At 56.8% G+C, this 25873-nt stretch overlaps 1 protein-coding gene across 1 annotated transcript in view; it reads right to left on the bottom strand.

Moving 5' to 3' along the window:
• The window catches only part of MEGF8 (multiple EGF-like-domains 8), a 51970-nt gene that overhangs the window by 10297 nt on the left and 15800 nt on the right, over positions 1 to 25873 (bottom strand). Inside the window, exons 12-40 of the mRNA XM_014531425.1 lie at positions 24943 to 25143; positions 24354 to 24554; positions 23700 to 23936; positions 22540 to 22658; positions 22320 to 22451; positions 22112 to 22225; positions 21410 to 21658; positions 20713 to 20912; positions 20182 to 20392; positions 19840 to 20089; positions 19205 to 19337; positions 17508 to 17755; positions 17316 to 17426; positions 17045 to 17163; positions 16528 to 16735; positions 15842 to 16022; positions 15155 to 15318; positions 14223 to 14367; positions 12848 to 13079; positions 11650 to 11773; positions 11303 to 11516; positions 10759 to 10973; positions 5362 to 5569; positions 5042 to 5201; positions 4514 to 4706; positions 3861 to 4031; positions 3641 to 3771; positions 3052 to 3184; positions 6 to 974 (exon numbers count right to left, since the gene is read on the bottom strand). Coding sequence (XP_014386911.1) covers positions 6 to 974; positions 3052 to 3184; positions 3641 to 3771; positions 3861 to 4031; positions 4514 to 4706; positions 5042 to 5201; positions 5362 to 5569; positions 10759 to 10973; positions 11303 to 11516; positions 11650 to 11773; positions 12848 to 13079; positions 14223 to 14367; positions 15155 to 15318; positions 15842 to 16022; positions 16528 to 16735; positions 17045 to 17163; positions 17316 to 17426; positions 17508 to 17755; positions 19205 to 19337; positions 19840 to 20089; positions 20182 to 20392; positions 20713 to 20912; positions 21410 to 21658; positions 22112 to 22225; positions 22320 to 22451; positions 22540 to 22658; positions 23700 to 23936; positions 24354 to 24554; positions 24943 to 25143 — 5973 coding nt within the window. The remainder of the gene's footprint in view (positions 1 to 5; positions 975 to 3051; positions 3185 to 3640; positions 3772 to 3860; positions 4032 to 4513; positions 4707 to 5041; positions 5202 to 5361; positions 5570 to 10758; positions 10974 to 11302; positions 11517 to 11649; positions 11774 to 12847; positions 13080 to 14222; positions 14368 to 15154; positions 15319 to 15841; positions 16023 to 16527; positions 16736 to 17044; positions 17164 to 17315; positions 17427 to 17507; positions 17756 to 19204; positions 19338 to 19839; positions 20090 to 20181; positions 20393 to 20712; positions 20913 to 21409; positions 21659 to 22111; positions 22226 to 22319; positions 22452 to 22539; positions 22659 to 23699; positions 23937 to 24353; positions 24555 to 24942; positions 25144 to 25873) is intronic.

Genomic DNA, 25873 nt, shown 5'->3' with positions numbered 1-25873 from the left:
CCCACGGGTCCCCAGGGCCCGCCAGCCCCTGCCAGCAGCAGGGGTGCCAAGAAAGGCTCAGAGCGGCGGAAGGTGGGTGGTGGGAGTATGGCCGGCTTCCAGGCAGGAACTGGGGCAGCAGGGTCGGGCGGGAAGCAGACGGTGACTTTGGCGAAGGGGCGGCTGGCCATCTTGGTCATCTCTTGCAGGTGCCGGCGCTGCTCCTGCCGCTGGTCCAGGGCCTGCTTGGCCTTCCAGAGGAGCACACAGAGTGAGAGGAAGAGGAAGAAGCAGGAGAAGAAGACGGAGAAGAAGACAAACAGGTCAATGTGGGCCTGGTCCTGCCGGAAGAAGAGCAGGCCCTGCGAGTCAGCCGAACCGTTCGCGCCAGGCCCACTGGGGTCTCCCACGCCCAGCAGGAGCAGGTAGAAGCGGCTGGACTTGAGGGCGTGGTGCTCGTGGGGGTAGGTGATGACCAGTCTGTCCCGCACACTATGAACCACCAGCACCGCTGATGGCTCCGTCACTGTTACGTAGGTGATCAGGCCCCGTGGCCACACCTCCCACACCCGTGGCTCCATTGGGGTGCCCGACCCACTCCCGGTCCCTGGTCCCCCCAGATCCCCAGCCCCACGGGGCCCGCCTTCCGCAGGGGGTGGGGGCGGTGGTGGGGGTGGGGGTGGCTGGATATGCACTGTGTGGACGCCCGTGTCGGGGGCCACGCGGACCACGAAGGTGTCGTAGGAGGTGGAGACATAGAGGTCCACGGCACCGAAGGTCACATCCAGCGTCAGGCGGATGTCCACGTTGGTGAACTTAGGCTGCACACCAAAGAGGACCGTGCGGCCAGGGCCCAGGGCCCGGCGCTTGGGCTCGTGGAAGCAGTTGGTCTGAGACGTCGGGTCCAGGCAGCACTCCTGCTCCACGGAGATGAGGCGGTAGCACTGCTGGCCTCCCAGTGGGCTTCCGTGGAAGGACTCCCGGCACTTGGCGCACTGTGGGTGGGTGGAGGCAGCCATCAGGCTGAGCTAGTGCCCAGCACTCCTCCAAGCAAAACTGGCTTCTGTACCTGTTGGTAGGTAGCAAGGCCCCAGTCCCCCCAGTGGCCCAGCTGCTTTCTGGGATCCCCCTGGGCCCCCTGGCACAGTGTGGATGCTGCCAGGACCCTAAACTCCAGCACTGCTATCCCTGGTGTCACCCAGTGACCACAGCATGAGGCCTCTGGAACTCTGAGCACAGCGATGAGGAACTCTGTTGAATCCTGGCTCCACCTCCTCACTAGCTGTGCAGCCTTGAACTAGTGACAGAACCTCACTAAACTTGAGGTTCTTCCTCTGTACGTAGGTAGTAAACATGGCTGGCTCACAGGACTGCTGAAACCAGCACAGGGTGGGCCAGTCTCACTGTTTCTGGACTGTGTGGATAGGTCCTACCTCAGGGCCTTTGCACTGGCTGATCCTCTACCTGGATCACTCTCCATCTGCCCTTGCCTTTCCCCCATGTCTGTGTGTCTGGCATCCTGACTTCCAACAGGTTTTTACTCAAGTGTCATCTTCTCACTGAGGCCTTCCTTGGCCTATTTACCATTTTCGCTTCCCAACACTTCTAGCCCTCCTTGCTGCTTAATTTCCCTCCTTACTGCTCATCACTACCACTCCGTGTATCTATCTGACTTGTTCAATTGTTTGTTGCTGGACGCCCCATGAGAATGTAAATTCCTTGAGAACAGATCATTGTGCCCGTTTTTGTTCCCTACTGTGCCCCAGCGCCTTGCACAGTGCCTGCCATATAGTAGGTGCTCAGTAAATGCGTGAATGAGTGGATGGATCACAGCTATTTTGTCCAGTGGAAACCACTCAGGCTCTAGGATCAGACCAGGATCAGTCCAGGCTCCAAACCCAACTGGCTGGCTGACCTGAAAGAGGACATGGCACGTCTCTGAGCCTCGTTTTCCTCTTATATCTACACCTCACCAAGGCCCAGCACAGCCCTGAAGAGCCTTCCACTTCTGTGCCATCTCCACTGTCTCCACAGCATAGCGCCCCTCGGTGACGGGCCTCCCACATCCATCCTCCCTACTGCTATCGTTACTAGAACCTAAAGAAACCGCTGTGTCATAGCTGTGGACAGAGCTGCTGGAGGAGGAGGGCTGAGTTAATCCCTGGGACTTCTTTTTGTGTGTTTTTAAGGCCAATGGGCCTCTGATTATTTATCAAGAAAGCAACAATTCTGGTCCAGGATGGAAATGTCAAGCGTCAGTAAGGCCTGCGAAGCTCCGCTGGCATTCTGGGTGAGTTGCATCTTTGTAGATATGATACTTCTGTAGATGGGTGGGGGTGACTGAGGCAAACAGGGATTTTTTCTCCCTTCTAAACTAGAGAGAGAAGTCGGGGGGGTGGGGGAGAGCTGTACTCCAAGGAGGGAGCATGGAATATCCATTCTGTGGGAGGCGAGCTTGCAACAGGCAGCCAACCTGGTGGCTAATGCAGGGGTTCCAGGAGCCCCCCTGGCCAAAGAAAGGAAATGGACTCAAGGAATTTGAATATGGGTGTCAGTAACGACATGAAGATCCCCTATCAGCTCAAGGTCATTATGTAGGAGCTGCCACTTGGAGGAAACCTGCCTGAGACAGAAACCAACAAGGAAAGCAGTCAGTGTGAAGGGAAGAGATACTCCTGACGGCGCTGTGTGAGCGCCTGGATCCAACCACTCCTGAGGGCAGACTCCAGACCCCAGTTTTGAGAGCCAATACTATTTCTTTTTCGTTTAAGCTACTACAAATGGGTTTCCTGGCATTTGCAACATTTAAGTCGTGACTATCTACAGTGGAGTCTGTCTCCTCACGAGCCTGAGTGATCCCCCAAGGGGCTCATTTCTGGGTCGCCCAGCCTCACTGCCCGGGGCCTGAAACTGACTGGGCCTCAGAAACAGTCGATCAAGCTGCCCTTGATCCCATGACCTCAGAGTTCAAAACCACAATGTCGGTCCTGCCTGGGCCAGGCTGCCTCCTCCCAGCTCTGATCCCTGGGGGCTGCGGGGCCCTGGGCCCGTGACTCGTGTCTCCAGCCACACCTGGTACTTGTAGCAGTCTCGGCGGTCACTGGGGGAGCTCCCCTGGCAGGTGCCCGTTTCTGTGTTGTTCTGACACGGGCAGCCGGTCCCGTCCTGCTCGTTACAGGTGTCCGCGTGGCCATTACACTGGCATCTGAGGAGGGGAGGAGACGGGGGTTATAGTGCTCTCATGACCTGCAGGGGCCCTGTTGGACGCTGCATATGTGAGCTCCAAACCAGCCCAGAAGAGAAAACAGGCTCAGAGGTCCAGCCCTCACCCAAGACCACAGAGCTGCTAAGTGGCAGGGTGAGGACCAGAGCCCAGCTTGAGCTGACCATTCAGAAGGAAGGCAGGCCGGGAGGGTATCTTGAGGCCTTTCCCTCAGCAGCCCTCTCTCTGCCCTCTAGTCTCCACCAGGGTTGCTCTGTAGCCTGCACCTCAGCACTGCCTCTGAGATTGGGGGTCTCCCATCTGAGTCCAGCTCCTTCCCCCCACACCTGGCCCGGGGGCTCCCTGGGGATTTCATCTTCTCCTGAGGACTGAGGAGGGGTCTGACTCCCAGAGCTCTGCCCAATGAATAGGGCAAAGGACCTAGGCCCGTCCACTTACTTGGTGCACTTCCCATCCAGGAGGAAGTAGCCGTGGAGGCAGCTCTCACATTTGTCCCCATAGCTGTTATTCTGGCAGTTTACACACACAGCCTCGTCTTCGCTGGGGCCCTCTGTCACCCAGTTTTCAATCTGGCCAAGGAAGGACAGTGTAATCACGAGAAGGCATGGACCAGCCCCCCTCCCTCAGACCCAGGAGTTCGACATCCCAGTCCCTTCACCTCCTCGGGATCCAGGGAGTACTTCTCTGGCTCCCTCCTAGCCATTTCAAGCTCCTTCCTGGAGATGCAGACGTGGCTGTTGCCACGACAGAAGGTGTGGCAGGGCCGGCAGGTCCCGCCCCCCACAGCAGAACCCACGAACAGCGGGAGGCACTGCTCACAGTGGCTGCCCTGGAAGCCAGGGACAATGTGGTCAGAAGGACTGGAGAATCATGGTGGGGCGCGGGGGTGGGGGGGGCACGACAGTGGGGAGGTTCTAGGTTCTGAGATTCCCACAAAAGGGCAGCAGGCTTGGCACTTGGCGTGGGCAATCCCAGCCTATCTGTTTCCCCCTGCCGCCCTCACTTACGCACCTCTAGTGGCAGGGGGTCGGTCCTTACAACCCAAAGTGCTGAGCTCAGAAAGCGCCTTCCCTAAACTATTCCAAATCATCCTCCACATAACCACCCTCCCTGGCCCAGCACCAACTGTCCACTATTCCAAGGCAGCCCCTCTGTGAATTCAACCTGAGCAGTGTCCCCAAAGCCTTCCCACACCTCTCTGGGACAGGGTAATGCCATCCCCAACCCCGTTTGAGGCTCAAGATGCCGGAACATGGGCTGAAAGCAAGGAAAGACCGGTCCGGGGTCAGGCCCGAGGCCTGGGCGGCCCACCTTGGTGTGGTTGTGGCAGAGCAGGCAGTGGTCACGGGCCCCCACGCCAGCACACTCGCTGTGGCGGTTGCAGCGACACTCCGTGGAGCAGTTGTGGCCGACAAAGCCAAAGTGGCAGCGGCAGTGGTCAGGCTCCACGCACGAGCCATTCACGCAGCCCTGGGCGCACACTGGGCGGCACAGCCCCGTGACACTGCAGGGACGGGGCGGGGTCAGGGCAGGGCAGTGGCCGAGCCCACCCTCACCGTCCTCACCCTGCTGTTCCATCTCCCCCCTCTGTAGGAGCCTGCCCACAGCCCCTCTTCCTGGGGTACCCCATCAAATTCATAACCTTGCCCTCCACGACCCAGCCCCCCTGGATCAATCCTACCACCATCACGCCTTGGACCGTTTTCTTTCACCCTGCTTTGGTCCATGCTCCATCCCTTACTGCTCCTTACACTCTCCTACTCCAGTCTGTCCGGACCCTCTCCCCTGGACCCTCTTCCCTGGACTCCACCCCAGGCCCCAGGCCGGCTGCAGCCTCACTTGTCCATGAGGTAGCCCGTCTTGCAGCTGCACTCATAACCGTGGGGCTGGTCATGGCAGTTCTGAGTCTCATTGCAGTCATGGTGCCCGTTCGCACACTCGTCCTCAGGAGGGCAGGACAGGAAGGCCCAGGAGGCCCCAGGACGCCCACACGTCAGCCCTAGCACAAGATGCAGGGCTTCACTGGGGCCTCTGTATCTCCCACCCAGCCACCCAGGCCCTTGCTCCTACTTCCCCTGAGCCCCACCTCTGAGACAGCCCCCAGCACCCCTCCATGCTCCCTGCCAGCCCCTCTCACCCCACCCCCGAGCCCCTCTCACCATCACGGGGGCCACTGAGTCCACCTTCCAGGCAGCGGCCACCCCCATTCTGGCCCGCCCAGGCACACCAGCCACAGTGGGGGCGCCGCAGACACAGGGCGCACTGGGTTGCCTGAGCACAGCCCAGGGAGCAGCTCTCGGGCCCTCGGAGCAGCCGCCCACAGCCTCCAGCCATGCATCGCAGGGGCAGGTATGAGGGGCTCAGACACTGTCCAGAGGAGGAGAAATGCAGATCCACTGGGTCAGATAAACACATCCTGGGTATCTTCCCAGCTACACCCTTTTCTCAGAGAGCTCACCCTCCCTGGCCACAGCTGGGTGGGCCAAAGTGGACACCACCTGGGTCATCATGGCACTCTCCCTCTCAAGCATCCATAACTGAGTCAGACTAGGGACACCCTTGAAACTAGAAGATTATGTAACCCGGGCTTCAGGGCCGTTTGAATGAGCAAATGACAGCAATGACGAGGAGAGGAAGAAGCAGGAAAAGAAAGCAAAGATAAGCACCACACCCCCAAACACCGATGGAGAGGCGGCTTTCCAGCTCCAGCTCCCGTCCCCAGGGACACCTGGCTGCACTCTCCACCAGGCTTCCCAGAGGTCCGCTGTGTTGGTGCAGTGAGTCCTCTTTACCCCCTTGGCTCAGGGCCCAGATGCTTCTTACAATGATCCCAGGTGGAGATAGACATGAGAATCAGGAGGACCTGGCTGCTGGGGCAACAGCTCCCGTCCTGGCCTGGGAAGCTGAGAAGTCCACCGTCAGCGGCTGAGCAGCAGCTCACATGCCATCGCTTATCACATCCTGAGACCCAGACAAGGTGCGTAATGAGGGTCAGGCTCTTGGGAGCGGACCTCAGTGAATAAGACCGTTTTATTTACTGCTCGGGCCTTAAGTAAAGTATAAGAGGAAAGAGATTCGTCTGGGCTGGTTGGCTGGCAGCACTTAGGAAAAACCAAAGCCAGCATGCAATCCTGAAATAGAAAACCCCGACTGCTGTGGCCGGAGCTTTGAGCCCATTGAGGGTTATGGCCAGCGGTGAGCTGAGCCTTGCTCAACTGCCAAATTCTCTACCAGGCTAGGCCTCTGGATCTAAATTTAGTGCACCCATCGGCAGACAGGAGAGCAATCTGCAAGTTGGTGGAGAGAAGCCTAAGGCTCCAGTCTGCACAGCGCCTTCTGCTATGACCTCCCTAATGGCCAAATGCGATGCTGCCCATCTGCATTGCCTGTGCTCCTGGCAGAGACATACGAATGTAAGTTCCGAGAGCAGGATCCAAGCTCATCTATGATGTGCCCACAGCCTAGCAAAGTGCCTGGGCATAAGGGAGGTGCTCAATAAAGAATGTGGTGGCCCTAGCCAGTTTTGCTCAGTGGATAGAGCAAACTGAAGGGTCCTGAGTTCGATTCCAGTCAAGGGCATGTACCTCGGTTACAGACTCCCAGCCCATGCGGGAGGCAACCAATCGATGTGTCTCTCTCACATTGGTATTTCTCTCTGTCTCTCCCTCTCCCTTCCACTCTCTCTAAAAATCAATTAAAAAAATGTCCTTGCACCCTAACCGGTTTGGCTCAGTGGATAGAGCGTCAGCCTGTGGACTCAAGGGTCCCAGGTTCGATTCCAGTCAAGGGCATGTACCTTGGTTGCGGGCACATCCCCAGTAGGGAGTGTGCAGGAGGCAGCTGATCGATGTTTCTCTCTCATCGATGTTTCTAACTCTCTATCCCTCACCCTTCCTCTCTGTAAAAAATCAATAAAATGTATTAAAAAAAAAAAAAAGATGTTGGCTAGAAAAAAAAAAAAGTCCTTGAGTTAGAATTAAAAAAAAAAAAAAAAGAAACTGGTGTAAAGGTTAAAGGGGTGGGGGGAAGGGAGACATCTGTAATACTGTCAACAATTATATATATTATTGCTGAAGGGAGAAAGGGAAGGAAAGAAGTCAGCCAGCCAGGGAAGAGAGCACTCTCTTGCCTGTGCCAGGCTCTGAGGCCAAAGCCATAAAGGAACATGCTGGATGGTTGAAATACAGCTGCCCCTGAGCCAGATCATAACAGCCCTGGCCTGCACACTCTTATGCTTGGTCTGTGCTGTGGTGGTTTTTAAAAACCTGAGCCAACACTTTAACCAGAAGATCTGGCGGAAGTCCTCTCACATTCGCAGGCAGAATCAACTTGGTGCTCTCCATCACTTCCCCTGCCTCAGGCCTGGAGCTGCCCTGAGAGCCTGGCAGGCCCACAGCGGCGGGGGGAGCAGCACGTGCTCTCTTTCTGGTCCCTGGAGCACCACAGAGACGAATGATGGCAATCTCAATAATATCTGGGAGACGTTCCATCACCAGATAGAGCCCAGGCTGGGGGAGGAGAGGCCTCCGCTTGTTCAGCACCGACACTGCAGGGTCACACTGAGAGCCCTCACAGGGACATCCACTCCCCACCCCATGCAGGGATCCTCCGGGTGTGTCCCAGAAAGTGGAGATTGGGAATCTTCCCGTGGGTGGAACCTGGGGCGTTGCTGAGTTTTTACTTAATGGCAGGCTCTGCTCCATGTTCTATCAACACATCCTCCCATTTAATTTGTACAACCTGCCTACAGGATGATGTGGTGCAACACAAAAAAATAATTTGGGTTTTGTCCGATTCCTGGCACAAAGCTACAATTCACCAGGAGCCCCTTTCTCCCATGAGTTTATGCTACTGAGGTGACTTGGAGAGGGTCACCAGAAAGAACAAATGATTAGAGGGGTATAACTTTTAGCCCCACCCACTGACCTGGTGATTGAGCTCTATAAAAACTCTTGAAAAACACAAGGTTCAGAGTTGGTATACACATCCACTGGGAGGCTAGTGTGCCCAGAGAGGGCATGGAAACTCTGTACACCCTCCTCCCCTGGCCCTATTAACCTCCTCACGTGGCTCTTCCTAAACCACATCCTTTGTAATACACTGGCATTAGTAAGGAAATGCTTCTCTGAGTTCTGTGAGCTGTTCTAGCAAATCAGCAAACCTGCAGTAGGGTTGCTGGGCACTGGGTTTATAGCTGGTGGGTCAGAAGCGCAGGAGGCCTGGACCTGTGACTGACGTCTGGAGCGGGGCAGTCTTCTGAGCTCTTTAACTTGTGGGATCTGGCACTGCTCCAGGTGGAGAGTGTCAGAAGTGTATTGAGTTGTTGGCTTCCAGGTTGTATCTGGAGAACTGGTGAATTGGTCACTGGTGTTGAAACACCTCAGATGGGGCCCGGCCAGTTTGGCTCAGTGGTTGAGCATCTACCTATGAACCCAGATATCATGGTTCGATTCCTGGTCAGGGCACATGCCCGGTTGCGGGCTCAATCCCTAGTGGGGGGCATGCAGGAGGCAGCGGATCAATGGTTCTCTCTCATCACTGATGTTTCTCACTTTTAGCCCCACCCACTGACCTGGTGATTGAGCTCTATAAAAACTCTTGAAAAACACAAGGTTCAGAGTTGGTATACACATCCACTGGGAGGCTAGTGTGCCCAGAGAGGGCATGGAAACTCTGTACACCCTCCTCCCCTGGCCCTATTAACCTCCTCACGTGGCTCTTCCTAAACCACATCCTTTGTAATACACTGGCATTAGTAAGGAAATGCTTCTCTGAGTTCTGTGAGCTGTTCTAGCAAATCAGCAAACCTGCAGTAGGGTTGCTGGGCACTGGGTTTATAGCTGGTGGGTCAGAAGCGCAGGAGGCCTGGACCTGTGACTGACGTCTGGAGCGGGGCAGTCTTCTGAGCTCTTTAACTTGTGGGATCTGGCACTGCTCCAGGTGGAGAGTGTCAGAAGTGTATTGAGTTGTTGGCTTCCAGGTTGTATCTGGAGAACTGGTGAATTGGTCACTGGTGTTGAAACACCTCAGATGGGGCCCGGCCAGTTTGGCTCAGTGGTTGAGCATCTACCTATGAACCCAGATATCATGGTTCGATTCCTGGTCAGGGCACATGCCCGGTTGCGGGCTCAATCCCTAGTGGGGGGCATGCAGGAGGCAGCGGATCAATGGTTCTCTCTCATCACTGATGTTTCTCTCTCTCCCTATCCCTTCCTCTCTGAAATCGATAAAAAAAAAAAAGAAACACCTTACACGGGGTCTGTTGATATCAGTCTTATTTTACCAAGGATTCGTGTAGACTCATGGGTTGAGATGGGGAGTCACACCTCGATTGGGTCTTACAACTGAAGATATGAATGGGCATGGACACTGGTGGGAACTGGAGACTCGGAACTCTGGCCCAGTGACCCTGCTTCCAGATATGACAGCAGGAGGTGAATCTTGTCTGCCGCTGGGAAGGGTGGGAGGATAAATGCTTTCAATGTCTGTCACTGGGACAGTAAAGCATGCTGGGCAGAGGCACCTTAAGAATGGGCTTTATGCCCTGGCCGGGTGGCTCAGTTGGTTGGCGCGTCATCCCATACACCAAAAGGGAGTTCAACCCCTGGTCAGAGCACACACCCAGGTTGCAGGTTTAATCCCATCAGGATGTGTGCGAGAGGTAACCAATCGATGTTTCTCTCTCCCTCCTTCCCTCATTCTCTCCCTCCCTTTACAAAATCAATAAAAAATTTTTTTAAAAGAATGGGCTTTATGAGAGAGTATGTACTGGGCAGTCAAGGGGCAGACTGTCACTGGCATATATAGTGCCTCCCCAGACCTTCCAGAATTATCTCTCCAGCCCACAGCCAGAGATGAGGGGCGGGTCTGAACCCTAAGTTAGAATCATGTGCTCCTACCCCTCTCTGGCTGTCCCCTTGGGCCAAGGCTGGACACCTAACTCCTCAGCTGAGCTGAAGTCCCTTTGAGAATGTCAGCGAACCAATGAACAGAGATGACTGTGGTCTCTAGAATTAGAACGTCACCTAGACTGAGGGTCAGGGCTGCTATTTAGCCATGTGTGTTATCACCGAGCTGAGAAACCGGAGGATGGAGACATGCAGAGAACAGCTGAGATCCGAGACCACATGGCCCAGGAACCATAGAGCAGCAGTATTTCCTGTCTACATCCCATCAAATACACCCAGTTCCTTATCATAAAACTAGCTCAAGTGGGTTTCTGTTTCTTAAAAGCAAAAGTTTCAAACGCAGAGAGAGAAAGAGATGGAGGAAGAAGTGGAAGGGTTTGGTAGGAAGAGGGATGGTTAGGAGTCATGGAAGGATGGCGGGGAGGGCTGAGTGCGTGAGGAAGAGCTGAGAGAGTGTGGCAAGAAGACACAGGGAGGCTCACGAGGCAAGGAGGGAAGACAGAGACGCTGGGAGGAGAGAAGAGAAAGGGAGTGAAGGTGAGACCCAGAGCGAGGAGATGGAGAGGAAGCAGGATAGAGAAGGAGGCAGCGGAGAGAGTCAGGGCAGGGCAGAGAGGAAAGAGCCCGGACCCTGGCAGAGTGCAGTACCTGTTGGAGACTGCTGCTCCAGATACAGTGCTGCCAGCCCCCGTCCGCACCCTTGGAGTCCAGACAGGAGGTGCAGTTGGACAGGAGGTGACAGGGAGTGGGGCAGGGCAATGGGGGTGATGATTCCACTGGCATCGGGGACACGTTCAGCAGAGAGTGGCTGAAGCATGTCCAGTCGTAGGTGGGCTGCACAGAGAGGATGCGGCGGGTCTCCCCTAGGGTTGGGGGCATAGTGATTAGAACTGGGATGCTGGGAGCCCCTCCTCCCTCAGACCAGGAGTCCAGGCCCCCAGACCCTCCACCCTCAGACCAGGAGTCCAGGCCCCCAGCCCCTCCTCCCTCAGACCAGGAGTCCAGGCCCCCAGACCCTCCACCCTCAGACCAGGAGTCCAGGCCCCCAGCCCCTCCTCCCTCAGACCAGGAGTCCAGGCCCCCAGTCCCTCCTCCCTCAGATCAGGAGTCCATATCTCCAGCCCCTCCTCCCTCAGAGACAGGAGTCCAGGCCCCCAAACTCTCCTTTCAGGGACCCAGCCTCGGTGCTCACCTGTCCTCTTGAACTGCCGTGTCCACATGCACTTGCCCTCCCTGGTACACTGCTCGCAGTCGGCAGCCCCACACGCAGCCTCTGAGCAGTTCCCTGCCCAGAAGACCTCTCGCTGATTGATCCGACAGTCATTCTCTGAGGTGCAGGACCCGTTGCGCCCGATGCAGGCACCCTCGGGACAATTGGTACACCACTTACAGCGGGGGACAGATGCCTGGTGGGGGAAGACAGACTCTATGAGGTCCTCGGGGTCCCCAGCATCCCTCCTGACCCAGATCCTCCCACCCAATCACAGCTGAAGAGCATGGTGGTTCCTGAGCCCCTCCACCCTCCCTCACACCACTCACCTCTCCATCTCCAGGCTTCAGGGTCCGGGGATGGCGGGCAAGGCACTCACTGCAGGTCCGGAGACGTCGGCATTCCTCAGGGGAATGAGGCATTGGGGAGCAAGCCGGTGCCCCACAGCCCAGTCTGGGAAGACACAAGGCCTTGGCTCATCACACCCAGCCAGGCCTCGTCCCTCCTCCTCCCATCCCCGCCTCCAGGCCCTCTTGTATGCCAAACTGCACTCAGCACAAGACTCAATCCTGCTCCTTCCCCATCCCACCTGCCAATGGTCCCATGTCCACCGGTCACCCAGGCCAGTGACACTAAACAACATGTTACATCCTCCTGCCCCTCCAGCACCAAGGCTTTCAGCCTCTTGAATTTCTCTGACTGTCCCCTCCTGCCCACCTCTGCAGACCTTTGCTCAGACCTCGTCCCCTTGCCCTGGCCTCCTGTCTCGTTTCTACCTGCAGCCTCCCCTGGTCACTCCCTCCCTCACAATAGCCCCAACCTCACTTTCTGCCCAGGGCTGCCCCTGCCACCTCCTGCACAAACCTTTGTGACTCCCTGTCATTCACAGTGGATGTCCATAACCCTTTACCCAAAATCTTTGAAAGCCCGTGTGCTTCAGAACTTTCCAGACTTCAGAAAAGCAGTGGATGTACGCATTCTTACATAACACCCCATAAATCCAACCCTCTACTACTGCTGTAGTAAAGATGGTGGCACATTTAATGGGACAAGTAGAGCCAAATGAGTCCGTGCTAAACCTACGACAGCGAGCTCAGCTTCCTGACGTGTTCAGCTTCCCAAACTACAGATGAGGAGGTCTGTGGACTGGATGGAGCCAGTGCCTCGGCCAAGCACTGGGGAAGTGCTTTCTGAGCCGACCCCATCCAACTTTCCAGTCTCATGTTCTCCAAACTCAGGTGGTCTTTCAAATACGCCAATCGCAGCCCCACCTCTGAAACTTTGCTGGTGTAAAGTCTCCTGGTCATTTAGGGCCCAGTTCAGACCCAGCTCCTTTAGGTGGTGCCTGAGCCCCATGGATAACGCTCCCACAAGCAGGACTGCCCCCTCGGAGTCGCCCAGCCCACCCTGCCTTGTGATGAGCTGCCCATATTCCCATGTGAGCCGGCATCCAGCCTGGCCCAGCACAGAACCCCCTCGGAGAGCACCAGCACCACCCTCCCCTGAGCTGCCAGTCAGCACCATTACCTGTGGGCCTGGTCCCCAGACAAGCAGACCCCATGGCACCAGGTGCAGGCCCCAGACTGGTTACAAGCTTCAGGTGACGGCAGCAGGCGACAGGGGTCGGGGGGCATGGTCAAGGCCAGCAGGCGGCCCAGGGCCACTCCCCCAAAGCCCCCTGAGATGTACAGGCGGCCCCCCACTGCTGCTACAGCATGGGCCACAGACTCCTCCATCGGTGGCCCCACATAGGCCTGGCCTGGGGAAAGAGAGAACAGGCAGGAGACCCCGGGAAGAGACCTACACAAAGATACCAGCCACAGAGGGACACGGAGCAAGCAGTGAGAGAAGCTCAGGAGAGGAAAGACAGTCGGGGCAGGACAAGGAACGACAGACAAGGCCTGACAGGCCAGGGAATCAGACACAGATAGCAAAACCAAAGAGAGGGAGAGAGACACAGAGAGAAAAAGAGGAGCAGCGAGTAAAATTAAGAATGAGACAAATGTTGCAGTACAGCCCTAACAGTTGTTGTTTTTCTTCTTGTAATGCAAGTGCCTGGCTGAGGCTCTGACTGCCAGACATCCTTTTCAAAGAGGCATCTGCTTCAAGGAAGGCTATCTGGAGTCACACGTTGCCACCCCAGGACCAGGTAGATAGAGCCGGGTGCCTCCCTGATGGGGGTGCCTCTGTTTTAGAGAACTTGGTTGATTTCAGTATGTGACTATTTGGGCTACTTGTTTGTTTTCTCTTCCCCGTGCTTTAAAATCCTCCTCTTAAAGTTTTAAATTCACCAAGAAATAGTGAGCCCACCAAACCCTAGGCCCTCACCCTCAACCTTGATATAAGCAGAACCCCAGACACTTCTCTCTCTCTTTATTTCCCTCTCTCTATCTGTGACCCCTATTTTTTAAATATATTTTTTTATTGCTTTTTTTACAGAGAGGAAGGGAGAGGGATAGACAGTTAGAAACATCGATGAGAGAGAAACATCAATCAGCTGCCTTCTGCACACCCCCAACTGGGGATGTGCCCGCAACCAAGGTACATGCCCTTGACCGGAATCGAACCCGGGACCTTTCAGTCCACAGGCCAACGCTCTATCCACGGAGCCAAACCGGTTAGGGCTCTTCCTGTGCTTTAAATTCTGCTCTTATGTATTAAATTCACCAATAATGAGTGAGCCAGTAGAAATCCTAGGCCCCCACCATAGACCCCAATAAAAGCAGCAAAATAAACTTTTCTAAGAAAAAAGAAAAAAAAAGGAAGGAAGGAGGGCATCCCCTTGGGTGTTTAGATACCATGGAGAGGACAGGAGCTTTGCCTGAGAGTCTGAGGGACCCAAGTGACTCCTAATGAGCAGGGGTCCCAGGCCGGGGGCTCGCAGGGACAGCAATGAACTTACGGGTGAGGTCAGGCAGCAGCCAGGAGTTGCAGTTGACCTGGTAGAGCAGCACATCGCTGCTGAACTCATCAGGGTCCGAGCGTCCCCCCAGGACCACCATGGTGTCCCCTAGCAGCGCTGAGGCGTGGAAAAGTCGGGGGCGGGGCTGTTGGGGAGACAGGTGGCCTGTCAGAGCCCACAGTCCTCTGCTCACTCTCTCAGCCCACTGGCCACGCTGATTCTCCCTACACCCCAGCACCTACCAGCCCACCCAGTGATCCTTCCTCAGATCTCACCTCCTTCCTCCAGGAAACCTCCCTCCTTCCTCAGCGGGCCCCAGAGCCACCTCCTGTTCCTGCACTCCCACACCCTGTGCTCTGTGAGCTCCGTTACCTGTGGGCCTGGTCCCTGGACAAGCAGACCCCTGGCACCAAGTGCAGGCCCTAGACTGGTTACAAGCTACTCCCCAGGAACTAGCCCAGACTGCTTAAAATGGACGTCACATTTTCATGTAACCTCACCAGCGGGGCTGGGGGCATCTGTGAAGGACTTGGAAATATGTCGGGTGGACGGAAAATGCAATTGTCTCTAACCAGCACATCCAAGGTTGCAAATTCTCCCACACCCCGCTCTTTTGGCCTTGAAGGCAGGAAGTGCAAGGAGCTTCAGAGCCCCAGTTCCAGATGGGGAGGCCAGGAAGGGGGAGGGGCCTGCCAGGGCTGCACCAAGAGCGGGGAGGAACAGAACCCAGGCCTCTGAACTCCTAGTCTAGGATTCCTTCTTCCAAGCCAGGGATGGAAGCAGGGGAGACTTGGGATGTCACAGTTCAGTTCAAGGGACTGTGAAGAAGGGGAAGTAGGAGTCCAGGTTAGAACTAGTCCTGGATCATTGGGATAGGGAGGCCCCCTCCCTTCCACCCACTACATCCATCTGTCAAGACCACCTTTCCTGACCTTTGCCCCCTGAGAAGGGGCCAGCAGGCTCCAGGTTCGGTCAGGACAGTGCAGGGAGTAGAGCTCGGAGGACGGGGCTGCCAGCTCCACATGGAAGCGGAAACCCCCAAACACGTAGAGAGAGTCGGTGGCCTCATGGTAGACGGCAGAATGACCATAGAGACCTGGGCGGTGGGGGGGGCGGGGGAGAGTGAGAACAGAGGCTGGGGAAGGCCTGGGGATCAGGAAGGCCCCCACCTTCCCGGGCTCCCCTTCTCATGACCACAACACCTTCCCAGGCCCTGAGGCCACAGACTCAGGAGCCCTTCCCAACCCCTCTCTCTCCCGTGAGCTCAAGGGATAACCATCAGAGGCTCTGGGGAAGGGAAGAGGGAGACGGGGTGGCCAGAATGTCCTGGGGACAGTGATCAAAGAATAGAAGGAGAGGAAGAGAAAGGAGACTATCTGAGGGATAGTGCTCTTGGGAGAGGAGATGGTGACCAGCATTATTGGACAGGAAGAGGCCAGCTTTTCATGGAGTCAAGGGGAGGGTGTTAGACAGAGAAACTGACTCCTCATTCTCAAGAGATGGTACCTGAGGATCTGGGTAGGGTCAGGGGAAGACAGGGAGGTAACAAGGTGTGAGGGGCAGCGGCCATAGAGCGTGGGGTGGATGAGAGACGCTGTGCTCTCCGGTCCCTAGCCCACCTGTGGGGGGTGTCCCACTCTGCGCTCCGGATACCCAGGTGCCAGTCGCCAGCTGGTACTCGAGCAGCTGCTGGTTGAAGCCATTTTCAGGAGAGTAACCGCCCACCAGGAGCAAAGACAGGCCTCTACGCACAGTGAGGGTGTGACCAGCGACAGCTGGGAGTTCCACAGTCTGAGGGGCCTGAGAGACAGAGGGCAGAGGTCATGGGAGGCCAGAGGTCAGGGGTCATCTTGAGGGTAGAAGTGAGACTCAAAACTCCCCACACTCCGCTTGAACTCGCTAAGGAGATAGTGAGCTGCCCGGGCTGATCAGACCACAGGCCCTCGGCCCGGCCCCGGTCCCAGCAGGTGTGCAGCAGGCCTCTTCCCATGCCTGCCTCTCAGCGTCACCTCTTCAGGCAGCAACAGCCTGTGCTCCTTTGGGAAGCCCTTGCCCCTCTGCTCTCGCTCTGGCTGCGTAGGCTGACTGTACCGCTCCACAGGCTGGCCCACCAGGGCATCAGACCCCTTGACCAGATCAGCTGGGGAACACAATGTGACCCAGACGGCCAATGAAACTCAATTCTGGGACTTGTGCTGGAGCCCAGGAGGAAGCCATGTCCTCTGGGGAAGAAGCTGGCAGGAGCTCCCTGGTCATCTTAGCCAGAGCCCGGTTTTAGGGCTTGGGGGTGGGGAGACATGCTCACCTTCTCCTGCCGCCACTGTAGGGTGGTGAGGTTGAGGACCCAGAAGTCTCGGGCGACGCCCCCAGCCGTGAGCCCCCCCATCAGGTACATGGCACCACGGCCAGCGGGCACATAGGCAGCTGCATGGAAGGATCGGGGTGAGGGGCCTGGGCCTCCGTCCTCAGCTCCTGCCAGCATCTGTGTCCACCTCCACTCACTCACTGAGTACCTGGAACCGACAAAAAAAAGCAGCCTCACTGTCCAGTCATCCCAGCATCCCCTGGGTGACCCCACACTTGGCAGATATCCCAGCAGCCCCTAGGGTGACCCTCCTATGACAGTCACCTTACGATCCCCCAGAGTAACACCACCCAAGTATCCATCCCTGAGGTGAACTTTCTGGGACAAGTGTCACAGTGTCCTTTGGAGTGTCCTCTTCTGCATCCCCGAGGGACTCTTATGTGACAGGTATCTCAGCATCGCTGAGGTGACCTTCTCTCTCTCATTTAGGTATCCCACCTCCCCAGGCAGTTCTCACCTGTACAGGTTTCCCAGCAGCCCCTGGGGGAGGCCCAGGCCCCCAAACATCCACAAGGTGGCATCAGGTCCCTCCACCATGGTGTGCCCCAGGCGGTGCAGGAAGCGGCTAGCAGTGTCCTGAGGGTGGGGGTGGGGACATGAGGGGTCAGGCTAAGGTCATGACAGTATCAGGCTGAATACAGGGTCTGGGGAGTGGTCCCAGGAGTGGAGGAGGGAGAATGATCCAGGCTGTGTGGAACCTCCCCAGAAACTGGGCTGCCACAACTCACAGCTGAGAGGCGGCTGTCCATGAGGGTCTCCCAGACCAGCTGTCCGCCGTCCAGCTTCGTGGCACAGTCGGGGCCCCCGAAGCCCTCAGCACAGATGCACACGCCCAGACTCTGGGGGACAGAAGGAGGAGGCTCGGCGGGAGCCCTGAGCACCACCCCTGTCCCACCTAACTCACCCCATCCCGCCTGTACCTGGTTACAGGTCCCTGCCCCGCTGTGGGCATTGCAGTTTTCAGGACACAGAGCCATGCGACAGTGTGGGCCAGCCCAGCCCTGGGGACAGCGGCAGAGACCAGCCCCTGCGGCCCCATCCTGGGGCACACACTCCTGGGGAACAGGGCAGCTCCCAGGGCCCCCTGACCCACAGCGGGCAGAGCCCACTGAAGCGTTGAAGCCCCAGGACGAGGAGCCGTTGGCCTCCCAGTGCAGCACGAGCAGCCCTGTTGGGAGAGAGGCCAGCGGCATGTAGCAAGGCCAAGGTCCAGGCGCGGCTCCATCCCCAGGTTTTGAGAAAAACCCATGTAATTGGGCAGGGAAGCCAGCCACCCGATCATCTATACTCACTGCACCCCTCTCCCTTGTCCAGCCCATTAAGTTCTATTGGTTTTAAAGCTTAAATTTCTCTCCTATTCAGCCACTGCTTGCCACTTCCTCAGTTGTCTGACCCCCCACTAGTCTCCCTGGCTCACCTACACTCTGCCCTTCAGTCATCCCACGTGATCCTTAAAAAACATGAATCTGAACCTGTCACTCGCAAGCTCCAAACCTTCCACAACTCCCTACTGTTCTTTCAAAGTCTCCTTAAAAAGATGTGGGGGGCAGAGGAGGAGGAAGGAGGCAGGGGAGACAGGAATTAATAATATGTAAAAAAATGAGTCAACATTATATTGGAAAAAAATAAAAAGGCCCTGAAGGCCCTCTGACGTCATCGCCTTCCCCTGGCCCTCTGGCTCCAGCACCAGGCCCGGCTCCTGCTTCTCAGGGCCCAGGCACCTGCTAATCCTCCCCTGAGGAGTCCCCCTTACCCACACCGCCCCCTTCAGGTCTCAAATGAGACTTCACCTCTGCACAGAAGCTCTCCAGGACTCCCCCCGACAGGCCAGGCACTCTCTTCCACTTCCTTCCATCCCTCACTATTCTGAGTGTACTTTGTTTGATGTCCTCCCCTCACACACGCACACACAGTGAACCATGGGCCGCACTTGTGCCCCTTGTTCACTGCTGCACCCTTAACCTCTAGCTCAGGCCTGGCTCACTGCAGGTGCTCAGTAAATACCTGGTGAGTGAAACGAAATGAGGGGCCCCTCGGTTCTTCACTCACTGTGAGGGGTCTGGATTGCCAGCTACAACTCTGCCTCTCTCTCCCAGCCTTGGAGCCACTCTGATTTGCAGTACGAAAGGAAGCATTTCCAGACATGGTAACAAATTATTTCTAGTGCATTTCCATCAGCCTGAGCTGGGCTTCCCTCAGCCCTGCTGAGCCTGGTTGTGGGGCTTTCCTGTGCACTGTAGGGTATAGAGCAGCACCTCTGGCCTCTACCCATGAGATACCAGTAGCACCCCCAATCATGACCGCCAGCCACATGCCCCGAGGACATCATCAGCCCGGGTAGGGAACCGAGGCTGAGGAGGTTTCAGGGTCCTCGCACCAGCCCTTCTGTGTGCCCCAAGACACATCCGCTTGGCCCTTCTCTCCAGAGGCAGCCCAGCAATACTCTATTTGCCTCTCAGCTGAAGACACGGAGACCCACAGGTGGCAAGGGGTTGCCTCACCCAGCAAGTCAGTGGCAGAGGTGGGTTGGGTCTTAAGCCCACCTTGGTCAGCAAGATGCAGGGGAGCGAGGGATACACAGCCCAGGACAGAGGCCCCACCTCCCAGGTCCCCATACCAGAGAGGGCCTGCACAGTGAGGGGCCTGTCCCGCCGCTGGCCGCAGAAGGCAGCAATGAGGCTACGGTCCGACTGCACAACGCCAGTGTCCAGGAAGCGTGGGAAGCCATCAAAGGCCAGCACGTAGCTCAGCTGGAGGGGTGCAGAGCGAGGATTATGAGGTGATGAGGATGAGAAAGAGGGATGCTTGGGGTCTGGGAGGAGGAGGAGAGGACAATCTGAGACAGGGAAATGGGCTGTTTGAACATACTGGGCAGACTGTCAAACTGTGGCATGGAGACCACCATTCCCCCTGTTGACAGCAGACATGGCTAATCAATCAGACACTCTCACCTGGTGCCTCTTTCTCAATACACAGCTCCTGGTGGCCACCACCAGCTGGTGAGAGCTAGCACACGCCGTATATTTACCATGCTGCACTGAGGAAGGCAGTTTGAGGATCTGGGGGTTGGAGACTTGGAGTCCAGGAAACAAGAGTGATCTGGTAAATGGGAAGGTCTTTGGGCTGGGGGTTGAAGGACTAGAGTTTGGAGTTTAAAGGATAAAAAAATGGGATGATGGGGGTCAGGGTCTATAAGGAGTCCAACTGGGTGGGGAAAACATGGGTCTGAACCCTAGTGCCCTCGGAGCTCACCGTGCAGGGGGTGCTGCTGTCGGGGGAGAAGGTGAGGGTGAGTGGGGGACAGAGGGTCCCAGGAGCACAGGGCTGTAGCACCTCAGTGGCCGAGACAACCCACACACAGTATGAAAGGCCTGGCCCGGCTCTCACTGCCCCACCACCTGGAGGCAGCAGCCCCCCAACCCGGCGTGAGCCCAGTGCCACTGAGGACACGTTGGTGAGGAGGGCGCGGCCCCCACACTCCCGGAAGCAGGAGCCACCGGCCCTGGGGAGATGGAGAAGAGCCAGTGTCAGACCAGTCCTACCCCATCCCACGTGTCCCTAACCCCTATCCCACCTGTCTGGCCCCTGGCTCACCGGGGGTCCCCATAGTAGCCAGGGATGCAGAGCTGGCAATGAGCACCTTCGGTGTGGTCCTGGCAGAAGCAGAGCCCACTGAGGTTGTCGCAGTGGCCACGGCGTGGGTCCCCATGCCCATTGCACTGGCAGGGTCGGCAGCCGCCTGAGCCCGTGGCGTTGCCAAAGCTGCCGGGCCGGCACCGTTCGCAGTGCTCCCCCCAGGTCCAGTCTGTGGAGGGCCCAGCAGGCAGGACAGAGAGTCAGGGACAAGGGTGGGAAGGGGCCTGCCCAACTGGCTCACCTGATCCCTGACCTCACCAGGCTGCTTCAAAGGAGGGTAACCAAGGCCCAGACTCGGGGGAATAGCAAGTCCTAAGAGTGGGGACTAAGGCCCCACCAATGAGATGAGTGCCACTGAAGCAGGTCAGGGGTCAGGAGCAGGTAGTGGGATGAGGGGACACTGAAGCCCACACCGAGAAAAGAAAACTGGAACCCCGAGGAGGCTCCCTTGAGGCCAGTCCAGGGGCGTCTGGGAGGAAGGCAGCTCACCCTGGCACTCATCGCAGAAGCCAGGCCCCCGCTTTCGGCAATGGCTGTGAAAGTTGCAGCCACAGTCTCTGGAGCAGCGGGGGCCGGGGGGTCCCGGGGCAGGCGTGGGCGGGGGCAGATCAGATATCCAGCCCAGGTCACACACACAGGTGAAGTCAGGGGGTCCACTGCACACACCATGGCCGCAGTCTTCCAGGCACCTGAGGGGCCATGACAGGGGTGGGGAAAGGGCTGGGCAGGCCCAGAGTGCCCAAGGCATCCCCTGCCATCCCATTCCATCCCATCATCTCCATGGCAACACCATCACAAGCTACTGCCCATTCCACTGGTCCTAGACTACGTGGGTGGCCTTGTCTCCAAGGTAATGCAATCACACGTGGGAACTCCTGTCTCTATAGTAACTATACATCACTACTAGTGATCTGTTCTCTATGAAAACCCCTTTCAACTTGGTTCTCCTCCATCTCCATGGCAACTCTGAAGACTACTAGTACATGGGTGACCTGCCTCCACAGTAAGGAGTGTTACACTGGGGACCCTGTCACTCTAATGAGGACCTAGTCTGCAAGGTAAAAACCTGGGGCTCACTGGGATGCTGGTTCCACAGCAGGGATTCCAGCACCATAATCACTTCCTCCCATCTCCACATGCCCCAGCCCCGGGGCAGCATCTCCATGGAAACCCATGCCCCACTCACGTGCGATTGCAGTATGTGATGCCATCACCCTGGTAACCTCGCTGGCAGTGACACTCGTAGCTGAGGGGCGTGTTCAGGCAGGTCGCCCGCAGGTGGCACCGTGCCAGGCCCAGGCGACACTCATCCACATCAGGACAGCGGGCATATGCCCAGCGGGCAGGGAGGGCCACGGGCAGCCCCAGGCCCTCCCCCACCCACAGGGAGCAGTTACCCCCACCCAGGGGCCCTGAGAAGTCCCCCTGGAGGCACCTGGAGGGTGGGAGATTGAAGAAGGTGGTGGAGTGGGAGATGATAAAGAAACAAGAGATGGAAATAGTTACAAGGAGAGAGAAAGCCAATCAGAGAGAGAGAGAAATATAAATATGGAGAGACAGAAAGAAGGAGAAATGGAAGCAACAGAGTAGTCAAACAAAAACGACAGTGAAAGACCCAAGCGAGATAGAGACAGGGACACAATGAAAGGAGACAGAAACAGGAGGTCAAGAAGAAGGAAGGACAATGAGAGAAAACAAGTCACAGAAGCAGGGACAGAGTGAAGAGGGAGAAAAGAGAAAAACTAAGAAAAGGGGGGAGGGAGAAAAACAGAGATGATGGTAAGGAAAAGGCAAAGAGGCAGAGAAACAGGCAGCCGTTAGAATTAGGGCCGTGGAGAGCTGCCCACCCCATCCTGCCCACCCACCTGCCCCACCGCCCAGGCCTCACCGCCCCAGTGTGGGGTTGTCCTCATTGCCACACCAGCCACACTCATGGCTCTGCAGACACTCGTGGCAGGTCAGGAAGCGGTCACAGCTCCGGCACCGGGGCTCTGAGTGCACGCTGCAGGGCAGCAGGTGTGAAGGGTGTCAGAGCCCAGCCACCTCCGCCTCTCCAACCTCCGCTCCATAAGCCCAGCTACCCACCCTGACCGCACCTGTCATCCCAGCCTCGGCAGCCCCCATATGGGTACCGGGCCAAGTAGGCAGCAAACAGAAAACAGGTGTGGGTGGACTGGCACCAGGCACACTGGCTTGAGTTGGCCAGGCAGTCGTCACAGGTCAGGCGCCTGGAGGTGAGGAGTGAAGACAGGGTCACGCCATGGCTGGTTTATACACACACACCCACACCTGCTTCCTGGGCCCAGTGGGGCTCACTGGCTGCAGAGCGGGGGACACTCCTCTGGGCTCTTCAGGGCACCCTGACCCCGGCCTCGCCGGCTGCATGCCGCATCCCCTTTGCGGTTGGTGCTCTGATGCCACTCACAGAAGGGGTCCTGGGGGGTTAGAGAAGTAAGAGCCCAGCTTAGCCCTCTCTCTTGGGCTCCCAGTGCCCTGCTTCCCTCACCTACCCAACCCCTAAGACCACCCCTCCAAGCCCCTGCCCTCTCCCCCTGCCTGCCCCTCCAGACTTTCCCCTTCAGCCAACAACATCCATGGCTTCTGCCTGCCCAGCAACCTCTCGCGTTTTGGGCACAAGAATCCCTTTGTATGGTCCAGGTGGGGCAAATGCAATCCTTGGGATCCAGAGGTAGGCAAGGGGCCATCCCCACCCCTGGCCACACTGACTGATCCTAGAGCTGGCACAAGACCCAACCAGAGGCAGTAAAATGTACTTCTGGGACCCCTGTGGACCTGGGGGGTGACAGTGGGGTGGGGACAGAAAGGTACTCTTTCCACTTGGCTGAGCGAGGGATGCAAGTCTGGAGCCCTGTGGCTCCCTTGCCATTCCCAAGGAAGGACCCTCCAGGGAAACCATGGTCTAGTGATGGCGAACCTTTTGAGCTCGGTGTGTCAGCAATTTTGAAAAACCCTAACTTAACTCTGGTGCCGTGTCACATATAGAAATTTTTTGATATTTGCAACCATAGTAAAACAAAGACTTATATTTTTGATATTTATTTTATATATTTAAATGCCATTTAACAAAGAAAAATCAACCAAAAAAATGAGTCCGCATGTCACCTCTGACACGCGTGTCATAGGTTCGCCATCACTGGTCTAAACCATCGGAGGTCACAGGCCCGAAGGCCTACCCGTGGACTCTGCAGCCCAAGCCGATAAATGCCCCTCTGGTGAAGAGGCGACGCATTGGATTTTCTGGCCCCTAAAGTCCTGACTGCCAGGAGCCCCCTCTCCAGTCCCTCTCCTCTGCTCCCCACCTGGCTCATGTCTACCTACAGCTCAAAGACAATGGCCCCAGCTATGCCCCCATACTGCCACCTTGGGGACCCTTGGCTGCCCATGTCCCTCTTCCCCAGTCCCCTGCTTTGGTTGCCTCCAACTTGAAACTGCCCCCTCAGTGGTCTGGCAGGCACCTGGGTGCAGGCGTGGCAGTCTCGATGTTCCTCACAGAGCGGGCAGAGGGCAGGCACCAGCACCAGCAAGGACCTGCGGGCCCCCCTGGCCATGCAGTGAGCCCCACTCTGGCGCAGGTGGCAGGTGGAGCTGGCCAGGCACCAGCCGCAGCCCTGGTCTGCCAGGCAGCCCAGGCAGGAGGAGTAGGAGGCGCAGGCCGTGGAGCGGTAGGGTTCCAGGAAGAAGAAGGAGATCTCCTGGGGGAGGAGGCATAGGAAGTCAGGGGCCCATGTTCCAACTTGAGGGTCAGGAGTCAAGGTGTGAAGTAGGGATCAGAGTTTGGAGCTAAAGACTAAGTGTTTAGAGATAAGATTGAGAAGTCAGGCATGTACCAAGTCAGAATTTAGGCCATTCGCAGACAAAAGGGGATCAGTATTTGAAACATTCTAGACATCAGAGGTCAAAGTATGGAGGGCAGAAGTCAGGGGCAGTGGGGTTAGGGAAGGAAGAGGTACAGATGTGGGCAGGGGTCAGAATGTCAGGTCAGGTCAGAGTCTGGGGGTCAGGAAGCGGAGCCTGGAGGGTGCAAGGTGAGTCCAGAGTTCAGAAGCCAAGGTTTGTGGCCTGGGGTTCAGAAATCCCAGAGGATCAGAGGCCTGGGTCTGGGTACTCACACTGCCACCTGGCACACCAGTCCGGTCCCACAGCAGGGTGAGCTCGCTGTGCCCAGGGCCCGCCGAGCCATTGAGCTGGCCCCGGATCTCCACCGCGTACTTGTGGGCCCGGCCAGGCAGTGGGAAGAGACGAGCAGACCCTGGGCGCTGTAGCCGCCTCGTCTCTTTCTCCTGCTGAGCCACCCAGCGCCCCACTTCCTCCTGCAGTAGGGTGAGGACAGACAGGGCCTCAGGACTTGCCACAGCCCCCATCTCTGAAACCTCTGAGAGCTTCAAACCCACCTAGCAGCCACCTCCTCCTGGGAAGAGGAGGGGCGCCTCAGGGTTCCTTAGACTCCAAGAACCTCCAAGTGCCCCCAAATCCACCAGGGACCCTCCTCCTCCTCAGGGGAATCTGACTTGGTAAGACAAACCTTCCCCACCCTCTTCACAATTTCCCAAACTGTGTTCACAACTGAACACTCCATGGCCCTCCCTCCACTAAGGATACATCTCCTGCCCAAGGATTTCTCCTAGTCTTCTCCGCACCACACATCCCCTCACCCGTATTGACCATAAACAACCCTCTGAGTGTCCCAGGCACCCTCACCATGTTCTCTGGGTCAGGGCCACGGGCCATCCGGGCCAGGACGTGTAGGCGCTGGGCTCGGGCCCACACAGCCACGTCCTCAGCCCCTGGCCCACCGGGCCCTCCCGGAAGCAGTGGGTGGATGAAGCCACGATAGACGAGTGATACTTCGGTCTCTGGGCTGGGTGTCAGGGTGATGGTTGTGCTGCGGACAATCAAGACCTGTGGCAGCCGGGGAAGGGGTATGAATGAGCGCCTCTCTGCGTGGCCCACGGTCCCCACACCCCTCAGGCCACATCAGAGCCAGAAAAGGTCAGGCAACTCAATCTCCTTCCCTGTTTCATGGAATGAGACCGAGGCTAGGGCAGGGGGGCTGCTCACCTGGGATAACTAAGAGTCAGGACGCCAACTCAGAAAACAAACAGGGTCCCAGCCCTGCTCATCCCCACTCTCATGAAACTTCAGGATCCTCTTCCCCAATGCCCCACCTTTCCACCTAAGCCCTCAGGAGTCTAGATAACAAAAAAATTTAAATTAAATCCCTTAACTACGGGTTATGGAAAACTTCCAGGCTAATGAATACACCTATGTGCCTGGAGGATGTCGCACCCAACTCCATGGGGACCTGTGCTCAGAACCTCTGGACCTCACCCTATGTATCATATCCTCTGTTATATAATCAACAAGTACACAAGGCTTTTTTTAAAAGGAGATTCCAGCCCTAATTGGTTTGACTCAGTGGGTGGAGTATTGGCCTGCGGACTAAAGGGTCCCAGGTTTGATTCTGGTTGGGGGCACGTGCCCAGGTTGCAGGCTCCATCCCTAGTAGGGGGCATGCAAGAGGCAGCCGATTAATGATTCTCTCTCATCATTAATGTTTCTATCTCTCTCTCCCTCTCCCTTCCTCTTTGAAATCAATAAAAATATATTTAAAAATAAGTAAATAAATAAA

This window comes from Myotis brandtii, unplaced genomic scaffold (assembly GCF_000412655.1).
Source record: "Myotis brandtii unplaced genomic scaffold, ASM41265v1 scaffold803, whole genome shotgun sequence".
Lineage (NCBI taxonomy): Eukaryota > Metazoa > Chordata > Mammalia > Chiroptera > Vespertilionidae > Myotis > Myotis brandtii.
Note: the sequence above shows the minus strand (reverse complement) of the source record. Positions and strands in the feature narration are given on the sequence as shown.